This window comes from Bos taurus, chromosome 13, assembly GCF_002263795.3.
Source record: "Bos taurus isolate L1 Dominette 01449 registration number 42190680 breed Hereford chromosome 13, ARS-UCD2.0, whole genome shotgun sequence".
Taxonomy (NCBI): domain Eukaryota; kingdom Metazoa; phylum Chordata; class Mammalia; order Artiodactyla; family Bovidae; genus Bos; species Bos taurus.
Window position 1 is genome coordinate 29,623,984 of NC_037340.1, and position 17,366 is coordinate 29,641,349.

Sequence of the window (17,366 nt, forward strand, 5' to 3'; positions counted from 1 at the left end):
AGATTAGGCTCTCTTCTAGCTTTCCACTCTGCTGTTCCTTCCAGATTATAGTCCATCCCCTCATCCTCTGGGATTTTAATATTTGCCCTTTGTCTTTGTTTTCCAGTTTCATCATTACATACATTTCTTTCTTTATAGTCTATTCTGCCCAGAATGTGCTGGGCATCTTTACTTTTTGGATTGGTATTATGTATCAGTTCTGGGAAAATCTAAGCCACTGTCTCTTGAATATTGTCTCTACCTCATCCCTCTCTTCTCTCCTCCAGGATTTCAATCAAATAGATGCTTCTATTGTTTTTATCTTGAGGACAGAGCCACTATTACTTTTGTCTGAGGTAACTCCAAATGTTGAGAAATGACCCAGGACGTCAGTGATATCTATCGAAGTAAGACGTCAACCGAGTAAATTGACATTTACTCAATCGACATGTCAAAAAAATGTCTATTAAGTTTTTAATTTTTATTTATTTTTGATTACAGTGGGTCTTTGTTGCTGTGCGTGGGCTACTCTCTAGTTGCGGTGGTTTCTCTTGTTGTGGAGCACAGACTCTAGCGTGTGCAGGCTTCAGCACTTGGGGCATACAGGTTTAGCTGCTCTGTGGCATGTGGGATCTTCCAGGACCAGAGACTGAACCCATGTGCCCTGTATTGGTAGGCAGAGTCTCAACCACTGGACCACCAGAGAAAACCTATTAAGTAAAAGTAAACACTCCTCCTGCCTATAACTGATCACAAGATGTGCCAAGTCAAAAATAAGATGATATCAGAAAGAAGAATAGGTTTTATTTATTTCTATTAGAAACAGCTGATGGAATTTAGCCTCATTTTACTGAAGGTCTATAGCCCTCAGTAAGAGCCTTCAATCATAAAAACTAAAAATATGCATCCAACCTCTGATTGCCAATTTTTCTTGGTAGGCAAAGCTGTCTCTTCTGGCATTTTATGTCTTTTCTTGAGGAGTCAGTGAAATCCTAATGAATCAAGCAGGTGGTGTTTTTGAGAATTTGTGATTTCTCCAGGCCATTCTTACTAAGAAAACAGCCTGAGTTACTAAGTGATTCCCTGCCTCTGGGAACTTTCTTTCTCTAAACAGGTTTTTCAGTTCCACCAGCTTCCGTGCACTGCACTATAAGAAGTCAGCACACTGAGAGATCAGCCTGGTCTCTGGGGAACACTCCTGAGGCTCACAGCTGAGTGATCCAGGGCCTTGACATGATTCAAGGAGCTTCTAGGAAGTAAAAGGATAAAGTCCACTTGGGGAGCGGTAATTATTCTCCCTTTCTTTTCTGAATATTTGCAGCTTGCAGAGTTGGAAGTTTGGTGTTTTATTTTTTATTTATTTGCTTATCTTTGGTTGTGCTGGTCTTCACTGCTGTGTGTGTGATTTTTTTAGTTGCAGCGAATGGGGGCTACTCTTTATTGCCGTGCATGGGCTTCTTGCTGCAGTGGCTTCTCTTGTTGGAGAGCACAGGATTTAGGCACACAGGCTCAGTAGTTGTGGGGCATGGGCTTAGATGCTCCATGGCAGATAGAATCTTCCCAGACCAGGGGTTGAACCCATGTCCCCCACATTGGCAATGGTTTCTTATCCACTGAGCCAGCAGGGAAGTCCCAGAAGTTTGGTATTAGCAGTAAAGTTTTTCTAAGACTTCCTAATTCTTTGTTAAGTTTTAAAACTTTATAAATATCTAGAAAACGAAGACACCAATATTTTAAAAGCAAACCTCCCCTCAGACTCCAATTTTCTACTAAGTATTGAGTGTTCTTGGCTTGATTTGGCTGCAGGGTGCTTACTAGCTAGAGTTTTAGAAATGTTGCATCTTTGTCTTTCTCTATATTAGCCGGGGGTTCAGCTAATGGAAGCACTTACTGATGATTGAATGTGAGCTGAGGCAGGTGACTCCAACATAACATCTGTCATGTTGCTTCTAACCCATTTCTTCTCTTTTTTAAAATAGGGCTTGGAATAATCAATACAATCAACAGATTTTAAAGTGTACTCAAGGCCGGTCAGAGGTTTTATATCCAAAGAGGTATTGAATTTGGCACTGGCCAGAAAGTTCCCGAGAGCAGCAGTTTTGCACCATTTCCTCAAAAAATGGAGAGGAGAAACAAAGCTGAGACCATCAGGTATGTCACTGTATGCAGTCTGGGTCTTTCCAACCCCAGCTGCTCTAATACTCTGCTTCTGGAAGTTGCCCTTTTACATGGAAAGGGGCTTCTCAGAGAAACCTCATTTGATGGCCACTGTCCCTGCTGCTGCTAAGTCACTTCAGTCGTATCCGACTCTGTGTGACCCCATAGACAGCAGCCCACCAGCCTCCCCTGTCCCTGGGATTCTCCAGGCAAGAACACTGGAGTGGGTTGCCATTTCCTTCTCCAATGCATCAAAGTGAAAAGTGAAAGTGAAGTCATTCAGTCGTGTCCGACCCTCAGCGACCCCATGGACTGCAACCTTCCAGGCTCCTCCATCCATGGGATTTTCCTAGCAGGAGTACTGGAGTGGGGTGCCATTGATTTTCCCTAGTGCAAGGCATTTGTGTTTTTGCCACACCATGTGGCATGTGGGATTCTAGTTTCCCTACTAGGGACCGAACCCATGTACCCTGCGTTGGAAGTGCAGAGTCTTAACCACTAGACCGCTAGGGAAGTCCTGTAAGGTATTGTAAATGGCACCAACTACTCTCTACGTAAAATGGTACTGACTTGGTGGTGAGCTTAATGTGAAATTGTAAATCCATGACTTGGCCAAAAATGTGAAAGCAGGATTCCATTTACACCCAAAAGTAGAGTAGAGGTCTGTGTCCCTGGCTCTCTCATCTGAAGCCTCCCAGGTATGCTATCCACTCCCTGCCACTTATGGGTCTACCTGTTTGTTGATGCTGAGAAAACAAGAAAAGGGATAAAGTGGGGAAGTAGCTCTTAGGATGAACAGGACTTGTGTTCTAATTCCTGACTTGTCACTGGCCAGGTGACCCTGGGCAAGTAACCTAATGTCTCTTGGCCTCAGTTTCTCCAACTGTCAAACCAGAATTAATAGAAAACATTCATTTTTGTTTTGTGGGTTCCTAAAACCATGCTAAGTATTTTTGAGACATTTAATCAAAATGTAAGGAAGATGCTATGATTGTCCTTATTTTACAGATGAGGACATTGAGACTTTCAGTCACTCAGGTCATTTTCCTAATGTCATATCAATGGATTTGAATTCAGATCTCTTTGTTTCCACAGGCTCTTGAAAGTTAAAGTCACTCAGTCATGTCTGACTCTTTGTGACCCCATGGACTATACAGTCCATGGAATTCTCTAGGCCAGAATACTGGAATGGATAGCCTTTCCCGTCTCTAAGGGATCTTCCCAACCCAGAGATCGAACCCAGGTCTCTCACATTGTGGGAGGATTCTTTACCAGCTGAGCCACAAGGCAAGCCCAAGAATATTGGAGTGAGTAGCCTATCCCTTCTCCAGTAGATCTTCCCCACCCAGGAATCAAACCTGGGTCTCCTGCATTACATGCAGATTCTTCACCAGCTGAGCTATCAGGCTGCTGATAGTGGGTTAAATGATCACTCTAATGCCTCTCAACTCTAAAGTCTTAGAATTTTATGATTTAACCAAAACCAAAAATGAAGAAGGGGAAGATAAAGAGAAGGCAAGTGCAGGTAGAAGGCTTCCACCCAGAGGACTGGCTCAGGAAGGTCAGCTTTTCTTGGTCTTCGTGTGTTTTTCTCAGGAGACACAGGAGATTGGATGGATGCAGAGGACAGGCAAGAGCCCAAGCATGAGAACGTTCTGCTAACTGCCCAGGCTTCACAGCAATGAGCACTACCCTCTCAGGCTCTACCTTCTTGTGAGATCCTGGCCGTGGGTTTGCTGTGGAGGACAGGCACCCCATCAATGTGGGTTCTGAGGACCCACTGTGACACTGGCCTGGCTCTAAATAAGTGAAGGGCAGCTCCTACCCCCACTCCCAAGGCAAAGAAAGGTGGTTTTATCTTGAAACGAATAATCAAACAGTTTCACTGGTGGTTCAGTGGTAAAGAATCTGACTGCTAACACAGGAGACACAGGTTTGATCCCTGGGTGGGGAAGATCTCCAGGAGAAGGAAATGGTAACCCAGTATTGTTGCCTGAGAAATCCCATGGACAGAGGAGCCTGGAGGGCTATAGTCCATGGGGTTCCAAAGAGTTGGAAATGACTTAGCAACTAAAAAAAACAGCAATGATCAAGGTGTCTACACCTAATTTTGTGTTTATGGCTTTGTATCATTTTTCTTATAGAACTCCCCTACTTCTGCTGATTACATAGTCTTCAGGTATGGCAAGGCTAGTCTTATTCTGACATTTTTGTTCATGAGAATGCAAGTCATTGAAATAGACTGAAGTAGGGCTCCTTGGCTTTAAAAAATATGGACCTGTTCTAAAGTAATGTTGAATATAAGCCATTTTTCTAGACTCTTCAATAGCTTCCAGAAATAAGGTTCAGAAAACTCACCCATTAGCTATGTAGCTTTTACCAAACTGTGGAAGGCACTATGGAAGGCTTTTGTATTCCTTTAAAAAATGACTCTAGCGTTTTTCCAGTAAATGGTTGATACCTATGAAGCTCTTATTTAGGGCTGATCCATGGTCAGTGAGTTTGTTGGTAATAGGTTTAGTTAGAAGGAATGTAGCCTCAAGTACATAATGTTCCTCTTCAAAAGAAAACATTAAAATTACCCCTTTGGGGGGACTTCCCTGACCATCCAGTAGTTAAGACTTTGCCTTCCAATGCAGAGGGTGTGGGCCTGATCCCTGGTCGGGGAGCTAAGACCCCACATGCCCCATGGCCGCCAAAAAACCAAAACATAAAAAACATACTGTAACAAGTTCAATCAAGACTTTAAAAATGGCTCACATTAAAAAATCTTTTTTAAAAAATTGCCCTTTTGTTTTTTCTCTTTAAATTAGCAATTATTACATAAATGCTCTGATACAAGCCAAGGAGTTTTTCTCCAAAAGTTATTCTTTCCCCCAAGAAAGGTTTTAACTTATGCTTAAGTTTGTGTAAAGTTTCTCATAATTAGTAGTGTTCTATTATTTTATCATGAAAACCAAAATCCTCTTTAAAGAACACATGTAAACCAGACAAAATCTCAATCAGTTAGTTTTGGATGCTTGTAGAGATCAACTGGGGGTGTGTCCCTGGTAGTTCAGCTGGTAAAGAATCCGCCAGCAATGCAGGAGACCTGGGTTCAATCCCTGGGTTGGGAAGATCCCCTGGAGGAGGGCATGGTAACCCACTCCAGTATTCTTGCCTGGAAAATCCCCACGGACAGAGGAGCTTGGAGGGTTACAGTCCATGTGGTCACAAAGAGTTGGACACGACTGAGTGACTAAGCACAGCACAGCACAGAGATCAACTGACTAAATGGGAACCTAAAAAAGAGAGAGGCAAGACAGATTTAATCACGATAGTAGGGTTGATTTGGAGAAGGCAATGGCACCCCACTCCAGTACTCTTGCCTGGAAAATCCCATGGACGGAGGAGCCTGGTAGGCTGCAGTCCATGGGGTCACTAAGAGTCGGACGCAACTGAGCGACTTGACTTTCACTTTTCTCTTTTCATGCACTGAAGAAGGAAATGGCAACCCACTCCAGTATTCTTGCCTGGAGAATCCCAGAGACGACGGAGCCTGGTGGGCTGCCGTCTATGGGGTCACACAGAGTCAGACATGACTGAAGCGACTTAGCATAGCATAGCATAGCATAGGGTTGATTATCTCACATTTGGCAAGACTATATAACTTTTTAAATAATTTAATGATCAATTTGAAAACTTTACAGGAAGTGTTTAAATTATGGATGATGCAAATGTATATATATTGCATGTTTATGTTGAATATATATATATTGAATTTTTAAAAAAACAATTATCTGGAATACTAGGTGAAAGGATGCTTGGACATTGCGGTAAAATTTCCAACGATTATATGCAGATGCAAAAAGGTGTCTTTAATTAACACTCAGAAGGGAGTGAAAATTATGTGCTCTAGAAAACTTACAGATGACCTGAAATCATGAAGACATTGAGATAAAACTGTGTAGATACAACTATTCCCTGAATTGGGAAAAAGGTGATTTCTAAATTAGCATGTCTATCCCTTTTAAATGTGCATATAAAATGTATTTCTGAAATATTACATATAGATACTTGACTATTTCACTTACATCTATCAAAGTTTATATACACTAACTGTTAAAAATGAATCCACGAAAATTTTTTTTGGTCATTCTTGTTGGAAAAAAAAAAAGGCAATCCCTTTACATATGAATACAGTCTCCTTATAATGAATAAAAATTTCTGTTAAAACACACCTAATTCAGTTAGGACAGGTGAACTGACTTTACATCATGTTAAATATTTGAATTTTTTCCCTAGGAATGAAAAAGTTGTGAACTGCTTATACCAGAATCGTAATGCACTTTTTAGGCTGGTTTGCTTTCCTTGGGGAGGAGGTGACTCCACTTATTTTGCCAAATGGGGCCAAGATATTCCTAATTCCGTGGAAGGTATGTAAACTTTTATCAGTAAGTAATTTGCAAGGTCAGATAACATGCACATACAAACGATACAGATTTCCTTACTGGGGGATAGTTAATATTAATCGACACTCAAGATTGTTGTTCAATAATGTGATTTTTCTATTTCCAGAGCAAGAAATTCTGTTATCTTCTGTTACCAAATTAAACATGTTATACCGTTTGTTAAGGCCAATAGGTCACTGAGATTCTGTTCAGACTCTGTTCAACTTTTTTATGCCCCTTGTCTGTCTATTACCCTGTCTGTCTTAGGAATTTTCTTTCTTTCTTTTTTTATTGTTGTTGTTGTTTAGTCTCTAAGTCATGTCTGACTCTTTTGTGATTCCATGGACTGCAGCCCATCAGCCTCTGTCCATGGGATTTCCCAGGCAAGAACACTGGAGTAGATTGCTATTTCCTTCTCCAAAAGATCTTCCTGACCCAGAGATCAAACCCGCGTCTCATGCACTGGCAAGTGGATTCTTTACCTGGAATCCCCTGTCCTAGGCACTTTCTTATTGGTGGACTGTGAGCTTGAATTTTTTTCTCACAGCAGCATGAAAGTGAATTAAACACCACTCTTAAGTCATTTTCTGATTATATTTTCTTATTCCCTGACATGGGTGACTTAAGATAAGTCAAAAGCCTTGAGGGACAAAACACTGTACCTCTTATCTCTCTGAAACTGTAAGTCGCTCAGATGTGTCCAACTCTTTGGGACCCCCATGGACTGTATAGTCTGCCAGGCTCCTCTGTTTATGGGATTCTTTAGGCAAGAATACTGGAGTGGGTTGCCATTTCCTTCTCCAGGGGATCTTTCCCATCCAGGGATCGGACCCAGATCTCCTACCTTGCAGGTAGATTGTTTATAGTCTGACCCACCACAGAAGTCCTTTATATCTGAGGTCATGGCATCTAATTCTTGGCTGACATTGCAGCACTGTTTTCTAACTTTTGGCTCAGCTGGTAAAGAATCCACTTGCAATGCAGGAGACCTGGGTTCAACCCCTGTGTTGGGAAGATCCCCCAAAGAAGGGAAAGGCTACCCACTCCAGTATTCTGGCCTGGAGAATTCCATGGATCGTATAGTCCATGGGACTGCAAAGAGTCAGACACGACTGAGCGACTTGCACTTTTCCAACTTTCCCTCTCTAGCCCTGTGGGAATACATACAGTGCTGCTGACTTCTTGGCCTCTTAAAAGTAAAGCAACTATATTCCAACAGAAATTTAAAAAGAAAAAGTAGGCCTCCACCTGCAGTCTAGAACTTGCAACCTGTACCAGGTAATTGACACATCTCTACAACAGGAAAAAGGCTGGAGAAATCGCACTTCACTTCTCCAGAGTTTTCCTCCCTTCAGGGAGGTCCAGGTTGCCCCAGCAGTTCAATGATGCCTTCAGACAGGTACTGTGTGTGTGTGTTATTCAGCTTCCCTACCTGTTCAATGAGAGGATTTTTCTGCTGTAAGGCATTAAAAATTTTTTTATTGGATTATAGTTGATTTACAATGCTGTGTTAGTTTCAGATGTGCAGCAAAGGGACTCAGTTATACCTATATTCACTCTTTTCTTTTTTTTCTTTTTTTATAGACTCTTTTCCCATTTGGCTATTACAGAGTATTGAGTAGAGGTCCCTGTGCTATATCAGATCAGATCAGTCGCTCAGTTGTGTCCAACTCTTTGCGACCCCATGAATCACAGCACGCCAGGCCTCCCTGTCCATCACCAACTCCGGGAGTTCACTCAGATTCACGTCCATCGAGTCAGTGATGCCATCCAGCCATCTCATCCTCTGTCGTCCCCTTCTCCTCTTGCCCCAAGTTCCTCCCAGCATCAGAGTCTTTTCCAATGAGTCAACTCTTCACATGAGGTGGCCAAAGTACTGGAGTTTCAGCTTTAGCATCATTCCTTCCAAAGAACACCCAGGGCTGATCCCCTTCAGAATGGACTGGTTGGATCTCCTTGCAGTCCAAGGGGCTCTCAAGAGTCTTCTCCAACACCACAGTTCAAAAGCATCAATTTTTCGGTGCTCAGCCTTCTTCACAGTCCAACTCTCACATCCATACATGACCACAGGAAAAACCATAGCCTTGACTAGACGGACCTTTGTTGGCAAAGTAATGTCTCTGCTTTTCAATATGCTATTTAGGTTTGTCATAATTTTCCTTCCAAGGACTAAGCGTCTTTTAATTTCATGGCTGCAGTCATCATCTGCAGTGATTTTGGAGCCCAAAAAAATAAAGTCTGACACTGTTCCCACTGTTTCCCCATCTATTTCCCATGAAGTGATGGGATTGGATGCCATGATCTTCGTTTTCTGAATGTTGAGCTTTAAGCCAACTTTTTCACTCTCCACTTTCACTTTTATCAAGAGGCTTTTGAGTTCCTCTTCGCTTTCTGCCATAAGGGTGGTGTCATCTGCATATCTGAGGTTATTGAGATTTCTCCCGGCAATCTTAATTCCAGCTTGTGTTTCTTCCAGTCCAGCGTTTCTCATGATGTACTCTGCATATAAGTTAAATAAACAGGGTGACAATATACAGCCTTGACGAACTCCTTTTCCTATTTAGAACCAGTCTGTTGTTCCATGTCCAGTGCTAACTGTTGCTTCCTGACCCGCATACAAATTTCTCAAGAGGCAGATCAGGTGGTCTGGTATTCCCATCTCTTGAAGAATTTTCCACAGTTTATTGTGATCCACACAGTCAAAGGCTTTGGCATAGTCAATAAAGCAGAAATATATGTTTTTCTGGAACTCTTGCTTTTTCCATGATCCAGCAGATGTTGGCAATTTGATCTCTGGTTCCTCTGCCTTTTCTAAAACCAGCTTGAACATCAGGAAGTTCACGGTTCACGTATTGCTGAAGCCTGGCTTGGAGAATTTTGAGCATTACTTTACTAGTGTGTGAGATGAGTGCAATTGTGCGGTAGTTTGAGCACTCTTTGGCATTGCCTTTCTTTGGGATTGGAATGAAAACTGACCTTTTCCAGTCCTGTGGCCACTGCTGAGTTTTCCAAATTTGCTGGCATATTGAGTGCAGCACTTTCACAGCATCATCTTTCAGGATTTGGAATAGCTCAACTGGAATTCCATCACCTCCACTAGCTTTGTTTGTAGTGATGCTTAAAAGGCCCACTTGACTTCACATTCCAGGATGTCTGGCTCTAGGTGAGTGATCACACCATCGTGATTATCTGGGTCATGAAGATCTTTTTTGTACAGTTCTTCTGTGTATTCTTGCCACCTCTTCTTAATATCTTCTGCTTCTGTTAGGTGCATACCATTTCTGTCCTTTATCGAGCCCATCTTTGCATGAAATGTTCCCTTGGTATCTCTAATTTTCTTGAAGAGATCTCTAGTCTTTCCCATTCTGTTGTTTTCCTCTATTTCTTTGCATTGATCACTGAAGAAGGCTTTCTTATCTCTTCTTGCTATTCTTTGGAACTCTGCATTCAGATGTTTATATCTTTCCTTTTCTCCTTTGCTTTTCACTTCTCTTCTTTTCACAGCTATTTGTAAGGCCTCCCCAGGCAGCCATTTTGCTTTTTTGCATTTCTTTTCCATGGGGATGGTCTTGATCCCTGTCTCCTGTACAATGTCACGAACCTCATTCCATAGTTCATCAGGCACTCTATCTATCAGATCTAGGCCCTTAAATCTATTTCTCACTTCCACTGTATAATCATAAGGGATTTGATTTAGGTCATACCTGAATGGTCTAGTGGTTTTCCCTACTTTCTTCAATTTAAGTCTGAATTTGGCAATAAGGAGTTCATGGTCTGAGCCACAGTCAGCTCCTGGTCTTGTTTTTGCTGACTGTATAGAGCTTCTTCATCTTTGGCTGCAAAGAATATAATCAATCTGATTTTGGTGTTGACCATCTGGTGATGTCCATGTGTAGAGTCTTCTCTTGTGTTGTTGGAAGAGGGTGTTTGTTATAACCAGTGCATTTTCTTGGCAAAACTCTATCAGTCTTTGCCCTGCTTCATTCCGTATTCCAAAGCCAAATTTGCCTGTTACTCCAGGTGTTTCTTGACTTCCTACTTTTGCATTCCAGTCCCCTATAATGAAAAGGACATCTTTTGGGGGTGTTAGTTCTAAAAGGTTTTGTAGGTCTTCATAGAACCGTTCAACTTCAGCTTCTTCAGCATTACTGGTTGGGGCATAGACTTGGATTACTGTGATATTGAATGGTTTGCCTTGGAAACGAACACAGATCATTCTGTCGTTTTTGAGATGGCATCCAAGCACTGCATTTCGGACTCTTTTGTTGACCATGATGGCCACTCCATTTCTTCTGAGGGATTCCTGCCCACAGTAGTAGATATAATGGTCATCTGAGTTAAATTCACCCATTCCAGTCCATTTCAGTTAGCTGATTCCTAGAATGTCGACATTCACTCTTTCTATCTCTTGTTTGACCACTTCCAATTTGCCTTGATTCATGGACCTGACATTCCAGGTTCCTATGCCATATTGCTCTTTACAGCATCAGACCTTGCTTCTATCACCAGTCACATCCACAGCCGGGTATTGTTTTTATTTGGCTCCATCCCTTCATTCTTTCTGGAGTTATTTCTCCAGTGATCTCCAGTAGCATATTGGGCACCTACTGACCTGGGGAGTTCCTCTTTCAGTATCCTATCATTTTGCCTTTTCATACTGTTCATGGGGTTCTCAAGGCAAGAATACTGAAGTGGTTTGCCATTCCCTTCTCCAGTGGACCACATTCTGTCAACAGCGTAATCTAACAAACCATCAGGCATCAATTACTACTGCCTTTTCAATACTACTATTTTGAAATATTTGCTTCACATTTTATTTTTACTTTTGATTAAGATCTCTATTAATCTTCTTAAAATACAACTATTTTTAAAAATGGCTTTAGATTTATGGAAAGATTGCAAAGTTGTTCTCAACTATCCTTCATCCAGTTTCCTCAATTATCTTCGACACACAGTTTCATGTCATTATATTTCAGGGACATTTACATGGATTATAATTTCAAATATTAGTTCTTTACCAGTCTTTTAGTTTGTTTACCTTTCTTGAGAGTTGCCATTTATTCCTGTGTTGGAACACTCTCTGCCTTTTATGAGTATCACCTTCTTTGGGGATCTTTTCCTTCTTTCTTTGTTTTCTTATTCCCAGCTCTTTTATTCCTGTCCTCCATATCCATTTAAATACACTGCATCTGTTACCTCGCAGACAACATTCAGTCATTTTAAAAATAGTTTTTGTCCCTTTAATCAATTTCTTTCCAGTATTCTGTCAGCCCTTTGCGTAACTGTTTGACTATTTCTGTTCAGGATTTTCAATTTCTGAGTTAGAGTGTTTTTTCATATCTGCAATTTCTCATTTGAATTTATATTAGAGTTTTGTATGGTTTGCTTTGCTTTGTGAGCTTTTTAAAAAGCATGTTCAATCATTAGCTGAAAAAGTTTGACTCTTACTTTCTTTGTTTTGTGTGTTACGCTTACTTCTACTCATGATGAAGTGTGTTGCATTTTCCTGACCCACAAAAACGGGTCATTCTGGAACTTTGAGATGTTTTGAGGAATAAACTCAAATTCTAAAACAGTGGGACTCATATGCTACATTTTTGCAAGGAAGGAAATGAACTTACATTTACATATGCATAAAATACCTTTCAAGGCTTATGTTAATAATTGATACATTTGATTGCCCCTAGCTGGTTAACTAGGTGGCTAAGGAAGGAATGATGCTAAAGCTGAAACTCCAGTACTTTGGCCACCTCATGCAAAGAGTTGACACATGGAAAAGACTCTGATGCTGGGAGGGATTGGGGGCAGGAGGAGAAGGGGACGACAGAGGATGAGATGGCTGGATGGCATCACTGACTCGATGGACATGAGTCTGAGTGAACTCTGGGAGTTGGTGATGGACAGGGAGGCCTGGCGTACTGCGATTCATGGGGTCGCAAAGAGTCGGACACGACTGAGTGACTGATCTAATCTGATCTGAAGAGTAAGATTTGGAGAGATTCTTGCACTGCAAGCCTTTTTGTACTTCTTGAACCATGTATGAATTTAAACTGCCCTGGAAATTAAAAAAAAAAATCCTGTATGAAAAAACAAACAACCACCCAGGTCATTCAGCAGCAAGTAGCCCAAGGCAATTAGTTGGTTACTCTGTTTATTAGATCAAGGGTGGCCTCTTCTGTCACTATAAGTGAAGTGCAGTTTATAAATAAATGACACTGTAGAGTTGGGGGTTCATTCTTCTGATTCTCTGATGCTACCTGGCATCTGTAGGGCTCTTATCTTCAGCCACTTCCTTCTTTATTTTTGCCATCAGGCCTCCAAGGGATGTCCCTCCCTTTCCAATGTGCTTTTCTCAGCCACTACAACTCTGCTCCCTCATGCTTTCCAAGCCCCTTTCTCTCCATTTCCAGGTACCAACGCTCTGCCATGGGAGTCTCCCCAAAACCCATGCACTGGAAGAAGAGAGCCCTGTTACTAATATATAAAGATATTTTACAAATTATTGAAGGTCATTTCATATGAGGTTTTCAATCAACAGTTGACAGTTTAAGATAGATATTTCACATATTTTTCTGACTTTATAGAAATGTAACATACTGTAATATTCCTCTGAAGCTTGCTTTTTTCTCCTCTGTTTTTTTTTGAGATTCATCCCTTGGATATGTGACTCTCTACTTCACTGACTTTTAACTAGTATATATTATTCCACTGTGTGACTATATGTGTCTAGTCTTCTCTTTATAGGTATTAAGGTCTTTTTCTGCTATGTATAATAACTTCTGTGAGCAGTCTCATATACAGTTGACCTTTAAAAAATGCAGGAGTTAGGGATGCTGAACCTCTGCACAGTTGAAAATCCATGTATAACAAATAGTTGGCCCTCTGTTTTCAGGGTTCAGCATCTGTGGAATCAACCAGCTGCATTTCTTGTGGTACTGTAGTACTTACTATTGAAAAAAGTCTGCATATAAATGGACTCTACCGGTTCAAACTCTTGTAGTTCAAGGGGCAACTGTATGTGTTCATGCATGCATGGATAAAAGTCTATACTTAAAGGTAGAATTTCTGGGTATTGAAATAGGAATGTCTCTACTTCAAACCGTCCTCCAAAAGAACTGCAAAGATTTATACTGCCAAAGCAGCACATGAAAATTCGTATCCCTTTATATCCTTGACAACACTGTTATTGCCAAGGCTTTTAATTTTTTTGCCAATCTGTTCATGAAATTATTCTGACTTTGTTCTAGTATTTCCAGTGTTATTGAGATGTAAATGACTGGATAAGCTTGGGGCTTCCTAGGTGGTGCAGTGGTAAAGAATCCATCTGCTAAGGCAGGAAACGCAAGAGACAGAGGTTCAATCCCTGGATCGGGAAGATCCCTTCGAGGAGGAAATGGCAACTCACTCCAATACTCTTGCCTAAAAAATTCCATGGACAGTGGAGCCTGGCGGAATACAGTCCATGCGGTTGCAAAGAGTCATACATGACTGAGTGAGTGCACACACACACACACATGCATGCACATGGTGAATAAATTTAAGCTGAACCACATAACTTGACATGTATATATTGTGAAATGATCAACATGTAAGTTTAGTTAACATCTATCCTCTCAAATAGTTTCAGCTATCTTTCCTGTGATAATTTTTTTGATCTATTCTCTTAGCAATTTTCAAATATGCAATATAATATTGTTAACTATAGTCACCATGTTATTTTACATTATGTCCCTAGAATGTATTCATAGTAATCAAAATAGTATCCTATTGGCATAAAAACAGACACACGGGCAAATGCAATAGAATCGAAAGTTCCGAGATAACCTCCCAAATACACAGTCAACAAACATTTGACGAGAGCGATATGAAAGTTGCTCAGTTTTGTTAGATGCTTTGCAACCCCATGGACTATACAGTCCATGGAATTCTCCTGGCCAGAATACTGGAGTGGGCTGCCATGCCCTCCTCCAGGGGATCTTCTCAATGCAGGGATCGAACCCAGGTCTCCTGCATTGCAGGTGGATTCTTTACCAGCTGAGCCACCAGGGAAGCCCACAGAAAAGACAGTCTCTTCAATAAATGGTGCAGGGAAAGCTGGATATTCACAGAAGAATGAAACTAGACCACTCTCACCACTCACTCAAAAAATTAACTCCAGAAGAATTAAAGACTCAAACATAAAACCTGAAATCATAAAACTCCTAGAAGGAAACAAAGAAAAAGCTCCTTGACATTAATCTTGGTTACAATTTTTCAGAGATGACACCTACAGCCCAAACACAAAAGTAAGATAAATTAATAAGATAACTCCAAACTAAAAAGCTTCTGTACCATAAAAGAATCAGCAAAATGAAAAAGCAACCTACCAAATGGGAGAAAATATTTGCAAATAAAACCTCTAAGAAGGAGTTAATAGCTAAAACATATAAGGAACTCATACAACTCAATACCAATAAACAATGATTTTAAAACTGAATAAACAGAGGAACTGAATAGATATTTTCTGAAAGACAACTTACAGATGGCCAACAGGTGCACGAAAAGATGCTCAACATCACTCATCATCAGGGAAACGCAAGTCAAAACCACAAGGTATCACCTCACACCTGTTAAAATGACGGTTCCCAAAATGACAAAAGACAACAAGTGTTGATGAGGACGTGGGGAAAAGGGAACCCTTGTGCACTGTTGGTAGGAATATGAATTAGTGAAGTTACTCTGGCAAACAATATGGAAGTGCCTCAAAAAATTAAAAATAGAACTACCACTGCTGCTGCTAAGTCGCTTCAGTCGTGTCCGACTCTGTGTGACCCCATAGACGGCAGCCCACCAGGCTCCCCCATCTCTGGGATTCTCCAGGCAAGAACACTGGAGTGGGTTGCCATTTCCTTCTCCAATGCATGAAAGTGAAAAGTGAAAGTGAAGTCGCTCAGTTGTGTCCGACTCTTAGCGACCCCATGGGCTGCAGCCCACCAGGCTCCTCCGTCCATGGGATTTTCCAGGCAAGAGTACTGGAGTGGGGTGCCATTGCCTTCTCCGAGAACTACCACATGATCCAGCAATTCCACTTCTGGGTATATATCTAAAGAAACAAAACTGGTTATCTCAAAGAGATAGCTACCCGTCCCATGTTCATTAGAGCATTACTTACAATAGCCAAGACATGGAAGCAACCTAAGTGTCCATTGATGGATAAATGATATAGAAAATGTGATATCTAGATAGACAGATAATGGAATAATAGTTAATACTGAGCCGGAAAAAAGGAAATCCTGCCATTTGCAACATCATGGATGGATCTTAAGGGCATTAGACTAAGTGAAATAAGTCAGACAGAGAAAGACAAATACTATATGGTATCACTCATATGTGGAATCTAAAAGAACAAATTCAGAGAACAGAAGTAATTGGAGGAAATGGGTGAAGGTGGTCAAAAGGTACAAGTTCCAATTGCAAGATAAATTACTCTGATTTTAAACGGAGCAATCCTTGTTATAGGTGAGACTGGGTGTTTTTCACATATACATATATTGTTGTTGTTCAGTCACTCAGTTGCGTCTGACTCCTTGCGACCCCATGGACTGCTGCAGCAATGCCACACTTCCCTGTCCTTCCCAATCTCCTGGAGTTTGCTCAAATTCATATTTCTATTTATGTTTCCTTTCCTGTGAGTTTCTCATCAGATTCTTATGCTTACTTTTCCATTTGATTCTCTTCTTTTTATTGATGTATAGAAATTCTTTACATATTTATGACCCTAATTTTTTAGGTATTGCTGGTTAAAATGTCTTTCCCAGTCAATGCCACCTCTTTCTTTACATGTCTTTTGATTTGTGGAAGTCTTAAATTTTAATATAGTCAAGTTTATCTCCCTTAAAGTTTGCACTTCTTACAGCTTACTTTAAAAAGTATACCCTGTCAGTCACAAAGTTATTTGCCAATATTTTCTTTTATCAATTTTAAAGTATTTTGTCATATTCAGGCTAGAATTGACTTTTCTATATCGTGTAAGAGCTAGGTATTTATTGATTTCACATGAATAATCAGCTGACTTGGTTATTCAGAGACCTACACTTTCCTTCCCACTGATTTTAAATGGCAACACAGTTATAAAGTGAGTTCCCACATGTATGTCATCTATCTCTAAGCTCTCTATTCTGTGCCATTGGTCTATTTGCCTTTCTCTTAAATTTAAGGCACTTCAATGCCTTGTCCTTCTCAGTCACCCTTGAAACTTGGTGTCTTATATTCCTGATACAAGCCACGATGGTGTGGTCACTCACCTAGAGTCCTGCACATCCTAGAGTCCAAGGTCAAGTGGGCCTTAGGAAGCATCACTACGAACAAAGCTAGTGTAGGTGCTGGAATTCCTACTGAGCTGTTTCAAATCCTAAAAGATGATGATGTTAAAGTGCTGCACTCAGTATGCCAGCAAATTTGGAAAACTCAGTAGTGGACTGGAAAAGATCAGTTTTCATTCCAATCCCAAAGAAAGGGAATGCCAAAGAATGTTCAAACTATGCACGATTGCACTCATTTCACACGCTAGCAAAGTAGTGGTCGAAATTCTCCAAACTAGGCTTCAACAGCACATGAACCGAGTACTTGCAGATGTTCCAGCTGGATTTAGAAAAGGCAGAGACCAAATTACCAACATCCGTTGGATCAAAGAAAAAGCAAGAGAATTCCAGAAAAACATCTACTTCTGTTTCGTTGACTACACTAAAGCCTTTGACTATGTGGATCACAACAAACTGTGGAAAACTCTTAAAGACATGGGAATACCAGACCACCTTACCT

At 40.9% G+C, this 17,366-nt stretch overlaps 1 protein-coding gene across 1 annotated transcript in view; it reads left to right on the forward strand.

Moving 5' to 3' along the window:
- The first annotated feature begins 355 nt into the window (after window positions 1-355).
- OLAH (oleoyl-ACP hydrolase) overlaps window positions 356-17,366 on the forward strand; it is a 28,840-nt gene continuing 11,829 nt past the window's right edge. The window contains exons 1-2 of the mRNA XM_025001367.2: window positions 356-386; window positions 6,366-6,551. Of these exons, the coding sequence (XP_024857135.1) occupies window positions 356-386; window positions 6,366-6,551 (217 nt within the window). The remainder of the gene's footprint in view (window positions 387-6,365; window positions 6,552-17,366) is intronic.